At 47.2% G+C, this 19686-nt stretch overlaps 1 protein-coding gene across 1 annotated transcript in view; it reads left to right on the plus strand.

Annotated features, from left to right (window-relative positions):
* Positions 1 to 19686, plus strand: part of LOC125643177 (cystathionine beta-synthase-like) — a 51914-nt gene that overhangs the window by 12719 nt on the left and 19509 nt on the right. The window contains exons 3-7 of the mRNA XM_048865438.2: positions 9364 to 9498; positions 13318 to 13397; positions 14643 to 14774; positions 16556 to 16625; positions 18367 to 18458. Coding sequence (XP_048721395.2) covers positions 9364 to 9498; positions 13318 to 13397; positions 14643 to 14774; positions 16556 to 16625; positions 18367 to 18458 — 509 coding nt within the window. The remainder of the gene's footprint in view (positions 1 to 9363; positions 9499 to 13317; positions 13398 to 14642; positions 14775 to 16555; positions 16626 to 18366; positions 18459 to 19686) is intronic.

Raw genomic sequence — 19686 nt, forward strand, 5'->3', positions numbered from 1 at the left:
AGTATGCATCCAATGAAGTGAGCTGTAGCTCACGAAAGCTCATGCTCAAATAAATTGGTTAGTCTCTAAGGTGCCACAGGTACTCCTTTTCTTTTTCCCCCTACTGTTACTCACACCTTCTTGTCAACTGTTTGAAATGGGCCATCCTAATTATCACTACAAAAGATTTTTTTCTCCTGCTAACAGCCCACCTTAATTGATTGGTCTGTTAAGAGTTGGTATGGCAACCCCCATCTTTTCATGTTCTTTGTGTATATAGATATATCAGATGCATTTTAAACTTAACCAGTATCCCATAAGTGACTTGCCACAAGATGTCAGAACATGTTAGTATTAGAGCTGAGTGAGTCTAATATTTATTTAATTTTCTTTCTTGGTATAGGAATTAGATACAGTGCTCCTGTCAGATAGTTCTAAGTTATTGTCTGCAAAAACACTAGTTTTCAGTTGCCTAAGTAGGCCCTGGAATCACGGTTAAATTTGCAAACCCCCTCACCCCCGTCTGAAATGGCAACCCTGTGGGCAGGCATGGACTTTGTCCCCCTGCCCCATGCGAGGCCCCGTTGGCCTGACTGGAGCCACACCCTCCTCCCCAATATAGAAGTCAACCTACGCCTATGGGGGGGAACAGATTGCTTAGCATAAGTAGCTAACACATACTGTAAAAGACCATTTCAAGGTGAAGTGGCCAGTTAACACCTCTGCAGTCATAGGACTTGGGGCTGTAGGTTAGAGATTGTTGTAATAAGCCATAAATCCACTGTTTTTATTAAGTGCATGATTTTCAGTGGCTAGCAAAATTATGAATGTAAGTGCCCAGGCTCCTCTTTTGAAGGTGTTGTGCAGGTTTCCTTTGGGGACAAGGACTGAGAGGTCAGCTATAGAATGGTCGTTTTGTGAAAAGAGTTCACACACAGGGGATGTGGTGTTTTTGTCTTGTATCATTTTTCCGCGTGAGTTCATTCAAGGGTGTCGTGATTGTCTGGTTTCACCCACATCGTTGTTATGGGGGCATTTACTTGCCTCACATGGCATTGCATGAGTTTCAATGAGCCTTCTGGTATGTGTGATTTCACTTTCTGGGATAGCTTCAGTTGGGGAAGCTCCTCTCAGACTCCTACATGTGCCCAACAGGAAAATAGCTAATATTTTTTGACAGCTGAGTTTATCAGTAAAATATATGTTAAAGACAAAATAAATATAGAAGGAGTTACATTAGAAGTGGGTCTGTGAGCTGATGGAGTGGTCCAGTTGTCTAGCAGGAACAGAAGTCTCTTACCATGTGAGGAGTTTACCTATTCCTTTCTTCATGTCAGGCATGTTAGTAAAAGGATGGAGGGCTTTGTATTATTAAGATTAGAATAAGTTACATCTTTCCCCTTTTCATTTGGACCTGATGGTGACCTGCAGAGGCGGAATCAGGTTGTCTTCACTTTTACAAGGGCAGCAAGGCCAGGCAGTAATTCTTGTATCCGATACGTTCTTTAATTGCATCTATCTGTTATAGGTTCTTATGTAGTTCCTGTCACCACAGTATCTGAGCACTTCACATGTGTTTATATACCTTCACTACACCCCTGTGCAGTAGGGCAGTGCTATTATCCCCATTGTACAGATGAGCAACTGAGGCCATGTCTACACTGCAAAATTATGTTGACCTAATTTACGTTGGCTTACAGCCACCACCCACCGCAGTTACTGAGTTGCTTGTGTGTGTGGACACTTGGCTTCCTGTGTTGGCAGTGCACGTCCTCATTAGGAGCGCTTGTATCGATTGTACTGTCAGTGTGGGGCATTGTGGGACTCTTGAAAGCCAATAGCAGTGAACATAAGCAATGCAGTGTCTCCACTGATGCTGCGTCAACCTAATTACATCGACTGTAACTCTGCGCCACTAAGGGAAGTGGTCTTACTAAATCAGCGTAGAGAAGCACTTACATCGGTGGGAGCCAAATTTAAGTGAAGACACTTCCACAGCTAGGGCGATACAAGGCAGCTTATGTCGACCTAACCCTGTAGTGTAGATCAGGCCTGAGGCCCAGAGATTAGGGGCTAGATTCACAAAATAACTTAGATGCCTAAATCCCAGAATCAGACCTCACTGGGATTCACAAAACCCCTGCTCAGCTGCCCCTGGCCCACCAAAACACGGTCAATGCCTAAATTTTTGCAGTAAATGTTCTCTTGGCCCCTATGAATCTGCCTCTGAGCATGTGCACTGCAGTCCCACGCCAGATGCCCCAGAGCGATGCACAAACCGGGCAGAGAGAGGTGTTCCTCCATCTAACTCACCTGCAATGCCCGATCCAGTAGGCATGAGAAGCTTACACAAGATGCTGGGGGAAGGAAGGCCAGGACTTCCACAGTGCAAGAGCTTTAACAGGAGAGACTGAGGAAGCCCTGCACCAGAATATCACATAGTCCAGTGGTTAGAGCACTCACCTGAGAGGTGGGTGACCACTTTTCAAATCCTTTCTCCCCATCCGACAGAGGGGCACCTTGAACTGGGGGGCTTCCCACATCCCAGTGAGTACCCTAACTACTGGGTTAAAAGTTATGAGGCTTCTTCTACTTGGTAAAATGGTGCAGCTGCCTGGCACCAAGAGAGGATTTGCGGCTGAGAATCCCAAGCAGAGGGAGGTGCCTCCCTGCACTGTGAATTTAGGTGCCTATCCCTAAGAGAGGGGCAGGGTTTAGCACACATGGGCTAGCCTTGGCAAGGAGCCACCTAGCATGCTGGCTTTTATGGATCACGTTCTTGGGTGCCTGTCTCTCCCCATTCACTGTACAGGGAGCCTAGATGCCGAACTCCAGCTTTGTGAATCCCAGTGATTTTACCAGGTGCCTAAAAGCTAAGTGTGATGATGCTGAGCATCACCAAGCTTAAGTTTGGTTGTGAATCTAACCCTAAGTGACTTGCCCAAGGTCATACAGGAAGTCTGTGGCAGAGCAGTAATTGAACCTGAGCCTTTTGCTCCCTTAACCTAATCTCTATAGAATCCTCCCATGAAGAGTTTTAAAATGTCTTTAAAATAACATAGGATCAGCTCCATAAATGACATATAGGATTGTGGGCAGTAAGACATGGCCTGCTTGGTGTGGGTGATTTGGAATGGCAGAAGTCTGATAGCTGTCAAAGGGATCATTAGCTCATGTACGGGCACTTGGTAGTGGTGTTGTAGATGCACACTGAAATAAAGCACAAATAAAAAGATATAGGTCTTCGTATATACTTGGTGTTTTGTATTCTGCCTTTCCCGTAATATTCATGCCTCTTGTCCTGCTCAAGTGTAAGGTGTTTTTCTGTGAATACAGCTGGGTTGTATTTTCTTTCTGCTAAAGTGTGTGGCTGTGGTTTTGTGCAACTATATTCTCATTCAAACGGAGACTAACTTCAAGAGACTTACTGGAGAATTCATCCCTGTCCTTCCAGTAACACCTTCACATGCACAGGGAGGAGATGGCTTGCACCTCCCCTCTTTAGGGGCTTCCAGAGTCCGGTTTGACCCCTGGCACGGTCTAAGGCACGGTCTTACTTAGGGCTGTGCTAACTTGCACCCTTATTGCCATAACCTCGATGGAGCTTGCAGCCATGGGGAATTGCCAGGGTGCAGAGCCGTCCCAGCTACCCCTCCTCCTGCCCTGATTCATAGAGGTGGATCTGGCCTTTGTTGCTTTGCTTTCAGCTGAGTTGAATTGGATTTTTTCTCTCTTGGCTGTATGTCGGTAGAACGGCGTTATGATGTTTCTCTGGGCAGTCAGATTGTGCATATGGTTTCCAGTGCCTTAACATGTGAGGGTTTATTTTCTATGCATTTAGCCAGTGGTTTGTTTTTGTTTTTGTTTATTTTTTGGCTGAGTAGAGCCAGGTTGTGTTTGCTTCGAAGCTGAGATGGAGTCTTTCCCCCCTGACCCTTGTGAGCAGAGTTGGGTTGTTACAGTCTCTGATGCTGATAGTGTTATTCTGTGAGCCAAGTACCTTGTATTGTGTCTGGATTTTGCTTTTCTGTGAGTAAAGCTGAATTATTGTTTCTGTGTGAAAGTCGGGTATATTTTCAGTGAAAGGACATATTTGTATTTCCCTGAGGAAGTGTGCGTGTTAATTCAGATTAGTTTGTTCACTCTAAAGTGCAGCAAATTAATTATATTGAACTGACATACATCCATGTTAATTTGCCTTTCTTTCAAATTAACCGTGCAGCATTCTAGGCAGATATCTGCTGGTGCAATGTTCTGCCAGTTGGCACTATGCATGCTGAGATTTTTCTTGCTGTGCAATGTGGGATGCCTGCTGGAACCTACAGGAATTCTGGGACTTGAGGGTCAAAGTAAAAAATTCCCATGATTCCTCTCCTGGCATCCATGTGTTCATTTGTATTTTGCCAGCACGATTTTAGAACTGCTGTCAGGCAGCATGGTGGAGGACACACTGCTGAGCATTAGGGTGACCACCTTTTCAAAAGGCAAAAGTGGGATACATGCAGGAGCCCTACCCACTCTGTACCCCTGCCCTGCTTCTCCTCTTCCTCCATGGCCCCACCCCCGGCCAGGCTGGAAGCTGGAGCCTAGCCATGGTAAGAGCCGCCCAGGGAGCACAAACTGCTGTAGGGAACCCTGGATCCTGCATGCCCCGGGCCAGATGCCCAAAAGTGGCCCCTGGCCTGCGTCCCCACCCCTGGGATGCACCACGCAGGGCAGGTGAAGAGTCTGGGGCTCCCCACAGTGGCCCAGGCTCCCTGGGTGGCTCTTACCACAGCCCAGCTCTGGCTTCTGGCCTGGCCAGGGCCTTGGTGGGGACAGGAGGAGCAGGGGGTGCGGCCTCGTGGTCAGGGGGGCTAAGGCCCTTCTCAGCCCCCCCCCCACCCCGGGAAGAGGCTGGTGCTGCCCCTGAGTCTCAGGCAGGCACAGAGCAGTGTCCCAGGGAGTCATTCAGCCAGGGACCGGGACTCGAACTCTGCATTTCAGGACTGTCCTGCCCAATTCAGGATGGGTGGTCACCCTCCTGAGCGCCACGGTCATGACAGCCGTTAATTCAAACAGAATGAGGTATGTGCTTTGACAGGTGTGCAGCCAGGTGGGTTTGGCTTGGTGGCTTTGGATGCCTGGCCTGTATGGCTACAGGTGAAGGAAGAGCAGAAGGATGAATTCGAGTAGTTACTTCTGCAGGGTGTTTTCCTGGAGCAGGTTCACTTGGCTGAAAGCCCTTTGTGGTCTCAAAGACTTAGCGGTGCCTGGTGGGACAAGAGGGAGGCTCAGAACTGGGATGACCGGCAGTAGCACTTCAGCTACTTTCCTAGAGAGGCCTGTGGAGAGCCCGGAGCTGCAGCAGAAGAACACCAAAATGAGAGGTCCCCTCAGCCTGGAGAAGTAAGTGGCCCTCACCACCTGGGAGCTCGCCGCCCCTGATTGCCACTGGTCAGTGGCTAGCCAGTTCACTGGTAGATCAGCTGTCGGGTCTGTTGCCATTGAGCTTTGCAGTGCTGTTCAGAGGGAGCTGCTGCGCTGTGTGACACAGCTCAGCAATGCACAGGAAGTTATTGATGGCTTTGCATAGATGGGGTTCCTGAACTATATAGGGACTGTTCTTTGCCCCCCACACCACATCAAAGACTTTATCAACAAGAAGGATATGTCTCATTGCTGCCAGGGCAGGCTGATCACTGCGGAAGGTTCACAGCTATTAATATGAGGTGGTCTGGAAAGGTCCATGATGCCAGGATCTTTAGAAACCCAGGCCTGTTTGCTGGATTGAGCAAAGGGAACTTTTGCTCTCAGCATACCATAGACATTAGTGAAGTTGATTCCTCCTGCCATTCTGGGAGCCCCAGCTTTCCCCTCTGCCTCCCTGGCTTATGAAGCCTTTTACGGGACACTTTGACAAGAAAAACGTTGACTTTTAACTATATCGTGTGTGGCTGCCAAATGAGAGCAGTGTGCATTTGAAAGACTGAAGGGGAGGTGGAGGTGTCTCATGGCAAGGCTGGATGACATGCCGCCTGTGATAGCTGCTTGCTGCATTTTGCACATCTGCGAGAGCAAGGGAGAGAGCCTAACGGAGGGGTGGGAGGAGTAGATGGAGAGACGTTCTGACTGTTATGGACAGCTGGAGGGAGCGCCTCTGCAAAATGCCCCAACTGGTTAGGAAAATAGAGTCAGGGAAGTGTTTTGCTCCTACTTTGAGGCCAGGGGTAGTTGTGGATAATGAATTTCTTTGTACCAAAGAAATGACTGAAAAGAGTATTGATTTCAGGAGGAACTAGCTGAAAGCCCGTGCTGTTGCATGGGGGTAATTCATAGTTGTGTGTAAAAACGCTGAAAAGCACCTGAGAACTTAAAAATTGGATAGTAGCAGACAATCTCAGTGATGATTGAACCTGGTGAAATCCTGGACAAAAAGAGCTCTCAACCATGCTTGCAGCTGCTTCTATTGCTTCACACTGACTCAGACGTGCTAGGCTTCAGAATGACACACATGCACAGTGACAACCCTGGGATCTTATTACATAGATTAATACTATGGGACAGATATTCTAATTGATGCAAGAGAGTTGTTCCCCAGTGAAATTTTTTAGCTTCTTCTTTGCCTTGTCCCATCATTTGGGGTTGGTGGTTCTTTTTCTTCATCCCAAATATTCTTATTGAGTGCGTTTTCCAAGCTGACACAAACTTTCTTCATGTCCTCCTTCAGTGTCTCAAACCACCTTTTTCTAGGTCTTCCTCATCTTTGTGCTGGGATTACTAGGCCTTGTACTCTCTCTGGCCAACATATTCCATGTCTCATTGTCTCAGATGATCCAGCAAATGACATAGTTAATAAATAACACCACTTGAATAAAAAAATAACAGAGGGCATGCATCATGTGCATCAGGTCCCTTTGCAGGACCATGCATTCCATTCTGATTCTTTATGAATGCTTCAGGAAACCATCCCTTCACACCTCTGCCTTCATAACCCTGTATTGGGATACTGTCACTACGGTCCCTGAGCTGCCTCTTTTGCTTCGCTTGGAGGATTGCTAGTCTTTCAGCAGGTGATAAGGCCCCTGTACGTGCAGGCTGTAGCATTGCAAGTGCTAAGGGAAATCAGAAAAAACACAGGTAGTTATTGTCCTGTGGCTTGTCTCCGTGTTAACAAGGAATAAATGTTTGTTTTCTCCCAATTGTGGAGTCCCATTCCCATCTGCTCTTCCCACTCTGAGGTTCATTTCAAGGTAAGACGTTTTCCAGTGTACCTTTCCCCTGGTATAGGCCCTCTGTATAAAGGCTGGGTGAGTTGGTGTTGTGGGGGTGGAGGGAGGGCAGGCAACAGGGGCAGATTATTAATTGCTTGTGCACCTCTGCAGGCTGCCCATACCTGGAGGTTGTTACCAGGAGGCATGTCCCCAGGAGACACAAGAGGGGCTTGTTCAAAAAGGCAGTGGGCAAACCAGGAAGATATGCAGTGCTGCTGTTTACCAGGATGTTGTCTCCCCAGCAGGTGCAGGACTGGAAAGGAAACATAAGTTATATGAGTGGCCTTACGTTTTCTTTTATAACACCTGTCGATCAGCACAAAGTACACTGCAAAATAAACTTGTGCAGTAACTGGTGTGAACAAGGGGATAACAATGCTGTGGGAATGACTAAAAATAGTCATGTTTGCCTTTTGAAATGTCCCTGTAGCCTGATTTTGGCAATTTACCTCATAAAATTTAAACCCTGAAAGTACATTATCTCCTGATTTGTTTTCATAAGGGCGTTCCTTGCAGCGTATGGTTCTAACAACTCAGCGTGGGTTAGGGTGACACAAACTGGCTCTTAGATTGTAAATTCCACCCTGTCTCCTCCCTGTTCTGTTCAGCCTGAGCTCAGCTGTTGGGCTTCAACAAACAGGGCCAGGTTCTGTTACCCCTCGTCTCCCTGAGTAGTAATTTACTCCAAAAGTTGTCCTGGCCCCATGGACTTCAGCAGGACCTCTTGTGGAGTAAGGTCCCAATCCTGCTCTAATTGAAGCCAATGTCAAAACATTGGCTTCAAAGGGAGCATGAACCAGCTCTGAGGTACTACACAAAAAGAGTAAGCGTATGAGAATCTGGCCCAATGATAATTATTTATTTCATTAGGTAGCCTAGAAAAACAGCACAAAAAGTTACTTTCAAAGTTCTACATCTTTATAAATCTACAACAATACAGGAACTGCTGCACCAGAAAAGGCCAATGATTAAGGTTGTGAGTTTGCAACAGAGGTCGTGGAAGTCACTGATTCTGTGACTTTCTATGGCCTCCATGAAATTCTGTAGCTGCAGTGGCCAGTGTGGCTGACGCCAGGGCCACCCGAGCAACTGGCCCTGGAGCCAGCTGCTTAGGCAGCCCCGGGCCCAGCCAGTGCCAGAGTCAGTTGCTCAGGTGGCCCCACAGCTAGCCAGATGGGCCACTGCTGGAGCGGCCCTGGGAACAGCTGCACCGGCTGCTGCTTGGCGGCCCTGGGCAGCTGGCCTCAGAGACTGCCCTAGCAGCAGCTGGTGTGGCTGGCCCTCGGGACTGCCTGAGCAGCTGTCCTGGGGTGGCGGAGCAGCGACCGGAGCGTGGCCCCAGGGGTGGCCGGAGTAGCCGGTGCTCGGTGGCCTCAAGCATCTGGCCCTGGGGCCCCCCAGAGCAGTGGTCGATGGGGCTGGACCCAGGCTCCCCCAGTGCAGCAGTGCCTCAGGGACCCCCCAGAGCAGCAGCACTCTGGGTGGCCCTCCAGAGCAGCAGGGGCTGCAGGGCCAGGGCAGCTAAGATTTAGTCATAGTCTGACTTTTACTAAAAATACCCATGACTAAGTCATTGCCTTAACCATGAGCCGTGCACTCACTTCTTCCATCTCTGACACTGGCTGCTGTTGGATGCCTCAGAGGAAGGAGAAACACCCACTTTATGATTGTGTGACCCAACCTGGCAATCCTCTTGTGTCCAGAAATGGGAGGACTGATAGCTCATAAAACAGACTTAGAAATCTGGCACTTGGTAGTAGAACTTGTTATTCTTTATTGACTTGAATTTTACTGAATAACAAATGCTATTAAAATGTAAAACAAACAATATCTCTTCATTCCATCTCTTATGTACCTGGCCCTTATACTATAGACTAATGCTACAGATAATGGTGTGTTTGGGAGTTTGCTAGTGGTTAATTACAATGACATATTATTATTATTTATTATTATTTTTGGTGTTCTTGGTGAGGGGTGAATGGTGAGAATCTGAGAAGAACTGATACGTTTCTCTGTGTAGAAAGTCACTCTGTAGTGATGGTTTTAGCATATTTGATAGCAGGGATAAAACTGTATGCAGGTGAGTTGGATTTGGGCTCATCTGTAATTTGGGCTCCCCTTCAAATTTTAGTGGCAAAGTGCGAGTACTTCAATGCTGGGGGGAGCGTGAAGGATCGAATCGCCCTGAGGATGGTGGAGGATGCCGAAAGAGCTGGGATCATAAAACCCGGAGACACGCTCATTGAGCCAACATCAGGAAACACAGGTAGGAACTGGATTTGTGGCCCTGCATTTGGACAGCATGGTTATGGAATAGAATGATGGCCTGATATTTTTGAGTGGGACACATAGGAGGGGATGGGATGGAAGCTTTTGGAGCCTTTCAGCTCCTACTACAATGAAGAGGGGAAATGAGGCTTGCTAAACCTTTTCTGTTAAAAGAAGTTTTCCCTTTGTGATGTTACACTCTATATGTTTTTATGAAAATATGCTAATGAGTGTGAATATAATGTAACTGGAATATGCTTCATGCAAAAGGGCTCTTGTAAGGTATCGTTACAAAGCTTATAATCTACTGAGTGTAGTCATACTATTTGTATAAATGTATCACTCTTGTATCTGAAACTAGAAATATGAAATATAACTCTGAGGGCCTATTGTAATTATGCAAAGTGTGGGTCATTAATGGTGGTTTGGGATCTTGATGGCTCCCATTAACCAGGACAATTGCCTGCAGATTACTCTGTTTTGTGTGTGTGGTTTTTGGAGGGGGGCTGGGGGGTGAGAAAACTTGGATTTGTGCTGGAAATGGCCCAACTTGATTATCATACACATTGTAAGGAGAGTGATCACTTTAGATAAGCTATTACCAGCAGGAGAGTGGGATGGGAGGAGGTATTGTTTCATGGTCTCTGTGTATATAATGTCTTCTGCAGTTTCCACAGTATGCATCCGATGAAGTGAGCTGTAGCTCACGAAAGCTTATGCTCAAATAAATTGGTTAGTCTCTAAGGTGCCACAAGTACTCCTTTTCTTTTTGCGAATACAGACTAACATGGCTGTTACTCTGAAATCTGTTTTACTTGTAAGTCTTCCTGTATACCGGTGTGCTGGCAAATGGGTAATGAAGTCTTATAGTGACATGTGATCATGTCACCTGAACTGGAATCCATCTTTAACCTGGTGTTTTTCCATTCAGAAGGAGGGGTGGGAACCCAGAGAGGGATAAAGGATTCACGCCTTATGCAAAAGATATATAAGTGGGTGGAACAGAACAAAAGGGGCAGCCATCATGAGAAATCCCCTAGCTACCACCTGAGCTGGAACAAGGGCTGTACCAGGGGAAAGGATTGTGCCCAGACCAGGAAGGTGTCCGGTCTGTGAAAGAAACTTATTGAAACATCTCTGAGGGTGAGATTTTATCTGTATTCAGTTTTATTACTGTACTAGACTTAGACTTGCATGCTTTATTTTATTTTGCTTGGTAATTCACTTTGTTCTGTCTGCTATTACTTGAAGCCACTTAAATCCTACTTTCTGTATTTAATAAAATCACCTTTTACTTACTAATTAACCCAGAGTAAGTATTAATACCTGGGGGGGTGGGAGGGGGAAACAGCTGTGCATATCTCTCTATCAGTGTCATAGAGGGTGAACAATTTATGAGTTTACCCTGTATAAGCTTTATACAAGGTAAAACAGATTTATTTGGGGTTTGGACCCCATTGGGGGTTGAGCATCTGAATGTTAAAGACAGGAACACTTCTTAAGTTGCTTTCAGTTAGTCTGCAGCTTTGGGGCATGTGGTTTAGACTCTGGGTCTGTGTTGGAACAGACTGGCATGTCTGGTTCAACAAGACAGGGTGCTGGAGTCCCAAGCTGGCAGGGAAAGCAGGGGCAGAAGTAGTCTTGGCACATCAGGTGGCAGCCCCACGGGGGTTTCCATGATCCAGCCCGTTACACCCTTTTCCAGTGCCCATTGACCCCATCTGTTGCTGATGTATTCATGTTTGCTGGGAAAGTTTGATAAAGAAAATTTACCTCCTGGCCTGATGTGTAGCTGCAGGCATGTGTGTTACATTGTTATACATGTTTTAGTCTGGAAATTAGCCTCTGTCCTTATAACGCTGTCTCTGTCCTCAACTCACCCACCCCATCCCAAACTGTGCCTAGCTGTCGCATCACACCAGAGGAAGTAAGATCTCAGGGGTGATTTAGTGCCGAAATTCCTAGGTGGGTTAAAACTGCACCAAGGTGTCAAAGCCGCAGAGCCAGTGTGTGGTAATATTGGGTAGTTCGCAAACAACAATGCATCTAACAACAAGATTGAGAGGAGCTGCACACGTAAAGCACATTTCCTGGCTGCAAGGTTATCGAATAGCTAGAGCAAGTTTCCACAGAGGAATTTCCCTGACTTCCCCCAGCAAATAAATAGGCTTGGAAGGATTAGAAATGTCAGTAAATATTGATTTCACTGCGTGCACACACGCAAACCAATGGGAAAATATTTCCATCACTGATAATCAAAATTTACAGACAGGCAAAGTAAGAAAAATGCTGCTTGAGACTTAATTAGAGGCAAAATCCAATGACCTGGGACTTTTGAAACAGGCTTATTACAAATGGACAAGTGAATGAATAGTAAAAGCAGGTGGGATTTGACGGTTGAAAGCTCTTTGCATTGTATATTTTGGCGGGCGATGTGGACAGTTTGTGTTTTAACGGCTAGAAAGCTTTAACTTTTTGAACCTCGGTGTCTATTGTCATTAAATCATTCTCTTACCCTGCCCCCACAACAGTCCACAACTTTGATCGTTTAAATGGCTAAAAATCTTTAAAAATGCTTAAAAATAAACATCAATATGATCCGTCACAATGACAAAACAAATGAAAATTTAATGTTGCCAAGCCTACAAATATATCATTGCTTCTCCCATATCTGCCTTACTTAGTCTTAGCTGGCCAGGAACAAGCTAGGGCCAGTTCATGGTTGGGAGAGAAGGTGCAGGAGCTTTTCCCCATTCTGTAGCTTGCACAAGAAGCAGGTGCAACTGGCCGGGGCTGCACCCTTCCTATTTTCCTGGTGCATGCAGGACCTCCAAGCAGCTAGGGCTATGGGTCTGTCTCCCCACACCCCCTCGCAGTAGCAGGTCAAACAAGACCAGCATAGCTGAGGAGGATTAAACTGCACCCTATATAAGGGTGTAAATGCCACAGGGCTCAGGAAGGAATTCTGCACCCCCGAGGCAGCATTCCTCCTTGTACTTGCCTAGGGGTCGTGTGACTCCACACCGCTTCCAACACTAGGCTGTGCCTGAATGGCATGATTGAGCTCAGAGTAGGGGCCTACAGTGGAATTTCTTTGCTTTTTGTTATCTGACCATTTGATCTAGCTCTAATACTAAAGCAATTTCTACCAATCCTCTGGCAGGCTGCATTTAACTCCTGCGTGTATTGCAGACATTTTCGACAGCACGTCCTAGTACAGAAGCAATGTTTCACGCATGCCCTGTGCATCATTTACCTTCCCCATCCAGCATGGGAACAGCTGGCTCAGTCAGTCATTCCAAGTGAAATTAGAGCACAGATACACTTTGCCAACGAGCCATGGAGTGAGGCTGGCACATGTGCAGCTTTGTCCCACACGTTAGCCTGCTGGGGGCGGGGGGCATTAAGCAGTCCTGAGGAGAACAGAGAGCTGTCTAAGCGTAATTATATCTTTTCTGTGTGAAACGACACATGTCGGAAAACAAGAGATCGGTGCGTTGCTAAGTGTAGAAAAATGCTTCTGAGCCTTTCCAGTCCCTTCAGTTTGTATGCTGTGAAAATATACTGCTCTTCCCCAGTTCTCAGGGACACAGAGACTTAATTACAAGTAAACTCTCAAATTAGAACATCCTCCTACACTAGGACTGTCAGAGAGCATGCAAAAAGTCTAAGATGGTACATTGCTATTTAGCTTTTACGTGCAAATTCAGGAGCTGCATTTACCAGATTAACACAGGACTTGCAGGAGACTGTGACTGTCAGTTGACCTTTCCAAATGCTGTCACTGAATAATTCCCTTTCCTCCCCCACTGCCTAGGAATCGGACTGGCCCTCGTTGCTGCAGTGAAAGGCTACCGCAGCATCATTGTGTTGCCAGAGAAAATGAGCATGGAGAAGGTCAGAGTCCATTATGGTATTACACTAAAATCCTGGGAATGGGGAAAGTTCTCTCTCTTTAGAACTAGTGAACCCTTTCCTATATAGGGTAACAATCCTAGTTACAAGTAATGGCATATCTTTGTAGTTATTCAGAAGAATTCTCTGGACAATGAAGCAGGCAGTGATAATCTGACTGATTATCTGGTGTCAGCTATGCAGCTGGTGCAATATATTAACCAAATATGGTACATTTCTGCACAGAGATGATGCAATTTTGCGTCTATGGGGGTGTGTGATGGTTAGAGCAAAGGAAAGGTATGCAGGGCTCCTTGGTTCCATTTCCAGTTCTGCTGCTAACTTCTTGTGTGACTTTTGGCAAGTCACTTAACCTCTCTGTCCATTTCCCTCTATGTAAACTGAAGATATTTATAGTTACCTCATAGGAGTATTAATCAGAAACCCCATCAAGATGGCAGAAATTTCACATGATCTTGTGAGAGTTCCTCCATTTGGGGCAAAAATCTCACAATAACAGTTTGCAAGACTTTGGTGCCTTTGAATTCAGACCTGAATCCTAGCCCTGACTTGGCTCAAACCTCAACCCTAACCTAGACCTAATCTGGATCAAACACCACCTCCTCAGCCCAACTGTAATAACCCACCCACCAAATGATCAGAAAACGAAGAGCTCTAATACCTAGCTCTCCTGTTCTCACCGCTACACAACAGTGTCTCTCTGTTGATAAACACTCATTCTCAGGTACTCCATTCCTGTGCTTATGGCCAGTTTGCTCTACCTGTATTCTGGATCTGTGCTGGGGCTGCCCAGTCCATGGTGTACATTAGAGCAGCCTTGGGAGTGCTCTAAGATATGCTTTGCTCCATATGTCCCTTGGAAACCAGCAAATAGTAGTAGTGCAGTTGATTCTGGTCATGCCTCCCAGCTACCACTTCGTTGTAGAGGCTAGGAGCATGGCCAGGCTAGAATCCTTATGCCAGGCTGGGAAGGCCTTCTGAATTTAGGAATATTTTCAGGCGGCATTTCCAACCAATTTAAAGGCCCATTATGCTGCCAAAACGATGTAAAAGAGCATTAGTGAGTGTGACTGAGAATCAGACATTGTATCTCTAAACCACTCTAAATGTTAAATGTCTCATGAATGCAAAGCCCAGTCTGGCTTTTGATACTAACATGAATATATAGGTTCAGATTACCAGCAGTACAGGAGATCAGCTTTATTGTGTCTGATTTATGATTTACAGGTTGATATACTAAGGGCTCTTGGTTCTGAGATTGTTAGGACTCCAGGCGCCAAGTTTGATTCCCCTGAGTCTAATGTTTCTGTTGCTCAGAGGCTGAGAAATGAAATCCCGAACTCCCACATTCTGGACCAGGTAAAGTCAATTACTTTTTGGGTTCTCTCTTTAAATCTGGATTGTACAGGATTGCCTAGGTCTGCTCATCTCGCTCATTCTGCTACACCTCTGTAAGATACTCAGCGCCATTGTGGCACTTCTTGCCACTGCATTTCTTCTCCCAGACACTGATGCTCATTTTTAGGGCACATGTGACTTGACTTCTCTTCCTTGAAACACTGGACTGCAAAACCAAAATAAGAGGCATATTCAGAGACTGTGGAACTTGTGGCAAAGTTTTGGGGGTTTGAGCACATTTTGATCCTGTTCTGTCTGGAGAGTGTTTTACAACCACTTTAAAGTACATTTTTATGCTTGAGAAAGGTTCCTGACTGGCAGCACTGGAAAAAAGTATGTTGTGTATATATAAATAGGCTCACAGTGAAGATCAAATAAACCGCTTATAGTAACCCCTGCTACAGAATGGGCAGTGGTAATCTGAGCCCGTCCCTCTTTGCCCCACACATTGACACGTACGTACAAGGATCACTTGTTATGGGCTGGTACGTTCCTGCCACAGGGCTCACCGTAGGGAGGGACAGGTTAGTTTAGTCTTCTTGCTTAGAGGATCATTGACCTTTCTACAGTCTCTGTGAATGAGCTTCCTTGAGGCAGCAGCATGGGCTTGTCGAGGCCTGAGCTAGGAGCTGGAAGTCAGGCACTTCTGAGTTCTGCTCCTGGGCTACCTGATGACTCACTGTGCTGAAAAATCAGGAGATTTTTTAAAACAACAACAAAAAGTAATAATACATGGGGGCAGAGGGGGGTTTCTTTGCTGGGGGATTATGAGCTTTTTGGGTGCACTCTCGTCACATTTGCAGGTTTTTCTCTGCAACCACGTGGATTAAAAGCTTACTTTTAAAAAAAATGGAAGCTGAGTTTCTCAGGGAATCGCTGGCCTCCAGGAGCTGGAGCTTTAAGAAAAGCACCAAACATCACAAGAGTTGGCACCACTGAACTAGAAACACCCATGCCAGCAGCCCTCCACCAACTGCAGGGCTCAGAGTTCTGGGAGCTCCTTCATTCCCCTCACCCCCTAGCCCTGCCGCCTGGGAGGCAGCTAGGAGCACTTGTCCTCTGGAAGCACAAGACGGGGTGGCAGCAGCATACTCTGTCCCAGAAGGAATATGTCTGAGTGGGGCATAGTGGTCATGCCCTTTCACCCCCATGAACACCCAACAGTGGCAAGGGATCAGCACTGAGGGGAGGCACAAACATCTGTTCGATAGTGTCACAGCACTCCTAGGAACATAGTTTCCCCTTCATGCCCGTTTCTGATCTCCGCCGGTGTGTTGCCTCCAGAATTCCCTTGCTCAGACACTACAGCTCCCTTCCATACCCTCAGGCAGCTCCCCCTCTTGCCAGTCTTCATCAGGCTATGTCTGTTTTGTGTTCAGTCATGAAGGGATGTGCCCATCCAACAGCATTGCCAACACCTGGTTTTCTATCAGCCTGTGTCTTCCATGGGGGCATGGGGTTGGGTTTAGGGGCATAGCTGGGGACAACATTCCTGTCCTTCTGTTTAGCTCCTCACTGGAAAACATACCACACACTGCAGTACCTCCCTAAAGCCCAAGACATCAAGTTACTAGACTACGAGGACTCTCTCCCTGGCCTGCTTGGATTGTGGCACAGTGTTGCGCAGGACACAGAGGGGGCTTTTTATGCCTTGAGTAAAACACCTCTGTAGCAGTTCTTAGTTCAGTGTCTGACCCTCACTGTTAACCGTAACATACACTGTTCTCTGTTGTAATAAACAGTACCGAAATCCCGGCAACCCGATGGCTCATTATGACACCACCGCTGAGGAGATCCTGGAGCAGTGCGAAGGTCCTGTTTGTTCTATCTCGGCCATGGATTGCACATGCCATGTCCTTCTGAGGGAGGTTTATGTTACTTTATGGTCTTATTTATTTAAATGTGTAGAAAAGCTAAAAAGGGACTTGGTAAGTTACAGGCACCCTTGACATAACTTTAAATAACCCCTGAGCGCAGCAATTTGGGATGACCTCCCTCCCCCTTGAACAATTCCCCACCCTTGTAATTACAATTCCCCTCCATTTTCAAAAGCCTCGGGAAAGAGATGAGCCTTGCAACACAGTTGGGCTAATTTGGACCCTGGAGGAAGCAAATTACAAAATAGTGGGTCCCTCATGGAGAATGGCTAACCAGCAGTCTCCTCTCTCTTGCCTCTGCTGCTGTCAGCTGTGACAGCATGGCCTGGGGAACGTAGGGACATGACACAGTGCTGGGTGGCACAGTGAAGGTGGCCATCTACCTGCAGTTGTGGCATCACTGTAATGGGTTAGTTGAAAGCACTAAATGGATCAAGAGGCCTCCCTGGGAATATCACTCCATACGAGTAATCGGCACACTGTAGCTGATCCAGCAAAGTCATTAGTAAATTAAAATGGATCAGAACTTTGCGAGAGCTGCAGAGACTAATCCATCTTAATTTGGTGGCTGGAATAGGCAATAAAAGAATTTCAGTCCTTGTCTAGATGGGAAAAATGGAACCCATCCCCAGTGGTAGAAAGAGTGAAAGGCATAGTGAACACAGGGCTCAGGTGTTTTAACAAGGTTAGCTGACAATGCTGGCAAGAAAGCCTGAGCCCTGCCAATACTATATTGTGCACCATTGCTAGCCCTGGCAGCAACCAGTAATGAATTATGTCTCATTTTTGCCAGTGTAGTTACAGCCTAAAACTCGCAGGGCCTGAGTCTACTCTCACTTCCACCCAGTGGCGGATTAAAGATTTTGCCGCCTCTAGGCCCTGAAATAATTGCTGTCCCCCCGCCGCCGCCCCAGCTCACCTCCACCTCCGCCTCCGCCTCCGCCTCCGCCTCCTCCCCGAGCGTGCCGCTGGGTCCTGCTTCTCCTTGCTCCCTGCCAGTGCTTGTGCGGGAAACAGCTTCGCGAAGGAGGGGGGAAGGGGGGAACACGGCGCGCTCAGGAGAGGAGGCAGGGCCAGGGTGAAGATTTGGAAAAGGGGACCAATAGGGGCAGGGAGGGGGCGGGGAATGGGGGTGGGGTTGGGGCAGGGCGGGGGGGGAGGGCGGGAACCGGCGCTGGGGGAAGCAGCCTCTGGCTGCTATTATAAATTTGTTGCCCCTGCAAATTTGCTACCCTAGGCCTAGGCCTTATCGGCCTAGGCGTTAATATGCCGCTGCTTCCACCACTTTTACATCCATGTAAATACACTGACTTCAGTGGAGCTGTTCCTGGCTTATACTGATGTCAGAGCTCTCTCTTAGCTGGACGCTAAGGCCAGCCAAATCAATGCGTGCTATAGCTAATGTGTCTGCAGAATTTCAACACAACATAGTGCAAAAGGATGGAGTTACGAAGCTAGCAATCTATCAAAGTACAATGGGGTGAAGCTTATTGGCGCATCACAGCACTACAATGCTTCTGCTCACTAGCATGAATTTTGTCCAGTTTTCGACATGGACAGGTTCTCTGTGCACAAGAACATGTGTAAAATACCTACTGATGTGACATGCCAGAATAAACCAGTTGTGGAGAACATTTCCATCCTCTCTAAATGCTTCTCACCTCCTTTAACTGCAGGCAAGGTCCACATGGTCGTGGGTGGAGCTGGCACAGGAGGTACCATCACTGGCATTGGCAGAAAGCTGAAGGAGAAGTGCCCGGAATGCAAAGTAGGTAGAAAGACTGATCTGCGCATTGATCATTAGTGGCAACCTGGTGCTTTTCTGTCCTTTCCTTTGACTAGAGAAATGCCCTTGACATCTCTTCTGGGGCGATGCCATTGACTGACTGCTCGCTCACCTGCAGCTGGGCTGAGCCTGATTATTAGAGTGTCTGTTTTCCACTTTTACTGAACCAGGAAGCGTACAGATGCAGCTCTCTTTTGATGGTAACAATTTTCAGTTACTCTCAACATGAGCTGGATTCAGACTAGTGACTTAGAGGTAGAAGGCTCCACACCCCCATCACTAATCCTTGAGACTTGCAGTTCCCCATGCTTCTAAGATTAAATTGTAAAGCTGATGAGAAGGAAAACTTCCGGGTGAAAAGGTCCTGTCTGTTCATGCCAATAGACAGGAATGTTCATGCATACCTTGGGAAGAAAAACGTGTTGCAGCCAAATATGGTTACATGAACACCGGTAATTTTTTCATTGGAGATGCTTCTGCTTCATTTTCCCTAGGTTCTTAGTGTGTCTAACACAGGGGCGAGAAAACTTTTTGGCCTGAGGGCCACATCGGCTTTCCAAAGTTGTATGGAGGGCCGGTTAGGGGAGGCTATGTCTCCCCAAACAGCCAGGCATGGCCTGGCCCCCACCTCCTAACCTCTTCTCCCCCCTTCCCTCCCCCCCGCTTCTCGCCACTGATGGCTCCCCTGGGACATCCAACATCACCCCCCCACCCGGTTCCCTGACTGCCCCCCGGGACTCCTACTCCATCCACCACTCCCTGCTCCCTGTCCCCTGACCACCTCCGGACTCCCCACCTCTGACTGACCCCCACTGCCCCATCCAACTCCTCCTCTCATTCCTGACTGCCCCCCGCACAGGACCCCTGCCCCATCCAACCACCCTTTCTCCTAACCGGAGCGGGAAAGAATCCACTGATTGTCCTTCATGTGGGAACAAATGATACAGCTTCTTGTTGGAACGTATCAAGGGAGACTATGCCAGGCTGGGGAAGACGCTTAAGGAAATCGAGGCTCAGGTGATCTTCAGTGGGATTCTGCCTGTTCCTAGAGAAGGGCAACAAAGGTGTGACAAGATTATGATACTCAACAGAAGGCTCAGGCACTGGTGCTATAAGGAGGGCTTTGGGATGTATGGCCACTGGGAAGCACTCATGGACAGAAGACTGTTCTCTCGGAATGGACTTCACCTGAGTAAGGAGGGAAATAGAC

Source organism: Caretta caretta, chromosome 1 (genome assembly GCF_965140235.1).
Source record: "Caretta caretta isolate rCarCar2 chromosome 1, rCarCar1.hap1, whole genome shotgun sequence".
NCBI lineage: Eukaryota > Metazoa > Chordata > Testudines > Cheloniidae > Caretta > Caretta caretta.